Source organism: Onychomys torridus, chromosome 8 (assembly GCF_903995425.1).
Source record: "Onychomys torridus chromosome 8, mOncTor1.1, whole genome shotgun sequence".
Taxonomy (NCBI): domain Eukaryota; kingdom Metazoa; phylum Chordata; class Mammalia; order Rodentia; family Cricetidae; genus Onychomys; species Onychomys torridus.
This window is the reverse complement of record NC_050450.1, coordinates 46,740,269-46,743,145: the sequence shown is the minus strand read 5'-3', so window position 1 is coordinate 46,743,145 and position 2,877 is coordinate 46,740,269. Positions and strand designations below refer to the sequence as shown.

At 44.5% G+C, this 2,877-nt stretch overlaps 1 protein-coding gene across 1 annotated transcript in view; it reads right to left on the bottom strand.

Moving 5' to 3' along the window:
* The window catches only part of LOC118588665 (olfactory receptor 2T4-like), a 4,406-nt gene extending 1,529 nt beyond the window's left edge, over positions 1 to 2,877 (bottom strand). Inside the window, exon 1 of the mRNA XM_036195231.1 lies at positions 2,207 to 2,877. Within this exon, the coding sequence (XP_036051124.1) occupies positions 2,207 to 2,877 (671 nt within the window). The remainder of the gene's footprint in view (positions 1 to 2,206) is intronic.

Below are 2,877 nucleotides of genomic sequence, written 5' to 3'. Positions count from 1 at the left end.
TCTCTTCATGGATGCATTCTGTGGTCTCTTAGAGTCTGCAAGACATCTATCCAGGCCTTTTTGGGTTTTAGAGTCTCCATTGAGAAGTCAGGTGTAATTCTAATAGCCCTGTCTTTATATGTTACTTTGTCTTTTTCCTTTGTAGCTTTTAATATTCTTTCTTTGTTCTGTATGTTTAGTACTTTGATTATTATGCGGAGTGGGAGTTTCTTTTCTGGTCTAATCTATTTTGGTGTTCTATAAGCTTCTTGTACCTTTATAGCCATCCCCTTCTTTAGGTTAGGAAATTTTTCTTCTATGATTTTGTTGAAGATATTTTCTGGGACTTTGAGCTGAGTATCTTCTCCTTCTTCTAGTCCTATCATTCTTAGGTTTGGTCTTTTCATACTGTCCCAGATTTCCTGGATGGTTTGTGTGAGGAATTTTTTATATTTAACATTTTCTTTGACTGTTGTATCAATTTCTCCTATCAGATCTTCTATGTCTGAGATCCTGTCTTCCATCTCTTGTATTCTGTTGGTGATACTTGCATCTGTGGTTCATCTTCTTGTACCTTGATTTTTCATTTTCAGAATTCCCTTAGTTTGTGTTTTTGTTTTTTTTTTTATTGCTTCTATTTTCATGTTTAGGTCTTGAAAAGTTCTATTCATTTCCTTTAACTGTTTGTTTGCTTCTTCTTAACTTTCTTTATTGGAGTTATTAATTTTCTCCAATTGTGTATATTTTTTTGAATTTCCTTAAGGGATTCAGTCCCTCCTTAAGGACCTCAATCATTTTTATAATGTTGGTTTTAAGGTCTTTTTCTCATGCTTCTGTTTTGTTGGAATGTTCAGGGTTTGTTGTAATAGGATAGCTGGGTTCTGGTGGTGAGCTTGGCTATTGTTTCTTGTGTTCTTAAACTGGCATCTGGAATCTGGATTTGGGATAATTAAAGGTCTAGGTATGAATTTCTGAGTTTGTCTTTGTTGGATAAGTGTTTTGTTCCTTGGTTTCTGTTTCCTCTTTGGTCTTCTGGTCTGTGTGGCCTGGGCTTATTCCAGTCTGTGTGGTCTTTATTAGAGCAGAGAGTCTCCACCCAACTTGGAGGCTGGGCCAAGGCAACTCAGAGAGCACAGGACTTGTAATGGTGGGGTGCCAAGATATTGAGAGAGTGGGAGAGTTTTGTGGGCAGACAACCTACCTGGATTTCTCCCAGTCTGTGTGGTCTCCACCCCAGTTGGGAGCTGGGCTTTTGGTGGGTAAGCTGGTCTCTGGTAGAGCAAGGGAGTCCCTGCCTCAGTTGGAGGCTGGGATATGGTGGCTAGGAGGGTGGAGGACTGGGGATATAGTGAACAGAGGCAGAGAGAGTGGGTGAGTTGTTGGTCAGACAGCCTAACCTGCACTTTTTCCAGTTTTCTTGGTCTCTGGTAGAGCAAGGAGTCTGCCCTGTTGGAGGCTGGGGCACAGCAAGTAGGAGGGCATTTGTCTAGGGGTAGAGTAGAGGAGGATGTTGACATAGTAAGAGAGTGGCAAGATTGGGGACAGGCAGCCTACCTGGACTTCTCCCAGTCTTTGAGGTCTCTAGGAGAGTGGGAAGTCTGGGCTGGAGGTCCTAATGGAAGGATGTAGGAAGCACAAAGTGATGTACTTTGCAAGCCCTTCTTCCAGTGTCTGTTGCTGCTATGGTCTCTTCCACAGACACAGACTCTAGCTCCTTGGCCTTTTAGACTCCATTCCAGGGACTTTGTGTGAGTCCCTTCAGTGCTGGGCTGATGAGGAGTCCAGATTCTCAGAATAAGCAGCTAAGCTGATCTCTGCCTCCCCAGTGTGCACATGACCATTGCTGGACTCAGTTCCTATGGTGTAAGCAATCTGTTAACCCCTATTCCCCTTTTCTAATTATTCACATATGTGCCCCTGGTTCTGTTGTTACTCAAGAGAACCCCTGGTCACACAGCCAGTCACATGTTCAGGAATCTATCTTCCAGAACCACTAAGAGAAGATGTATAAGACCTTAGGATAATGTTGTTCCAGGCACCAGAACCAGCTGAACCAATGGGGAGTAGTAAGACATGGAATGCAGTGAGGGAATCCCTGCAACCACTGGGAGATGGATTTGGTGATGTCAATGATAAGGTCTTCACTGGTTCAGCTACAGCAAGAGGAGGTAGATCTAGGTCTCTCCACGCCACTTCCTGTTTCCTGACCTTGCCCTCCATGGAGAATTCTGAATAGGAGCTTGAAATGACTGTCACAGGGATGAGAAGCATGAGCACACAGCACAGGTACATGAAGGTCTCATAGAGCCAGGTGTCTGAGCAGGAGAGCTTTGTCACAGCGGGGACCTCACAGAAAAAGTGATGTATCTCATGGGATCCACAGAATGGGAAGGTCATGGTAACAGGAGTGAACATAAAGCCATCTAGGGATCCCAGGAACCAACAGAGAGACATCAGGAGGAGACACACTCTGCGGTTCATGAGGACAGGATAACGGAGTGGATGACAGATGGCCACATAGCGGTCATAGGACATGGCAGCCAAAAGGAAAAATTCTGAACCTGCTAGTGTCACATAGAGAAACATCTGTATCCCACAGCCAGCAGCTGAGATCTTGTGGCTCCCCAGGACCTGATCCATGAGCATCTTGGGCACAGTGACAGAAATGTACATCATGTCCATGAGGGACAACTGGCTGATGAAAAAGTACATGGGTGTGTGGAGGCGGGTGTCAGAGATTATCAGAAGGATCAAGAGGGCATTCCCAGACAAGGCCATCAGGAAAATCACAAATATGATGACAGCAAGCAGGGCAGGGTGTTTGGATTGACTGAAGAATCCGACCAGGGTGAAATCTGACTGTCCAGTATAGTTGCTCATCCAGGTAATGATGTTCAT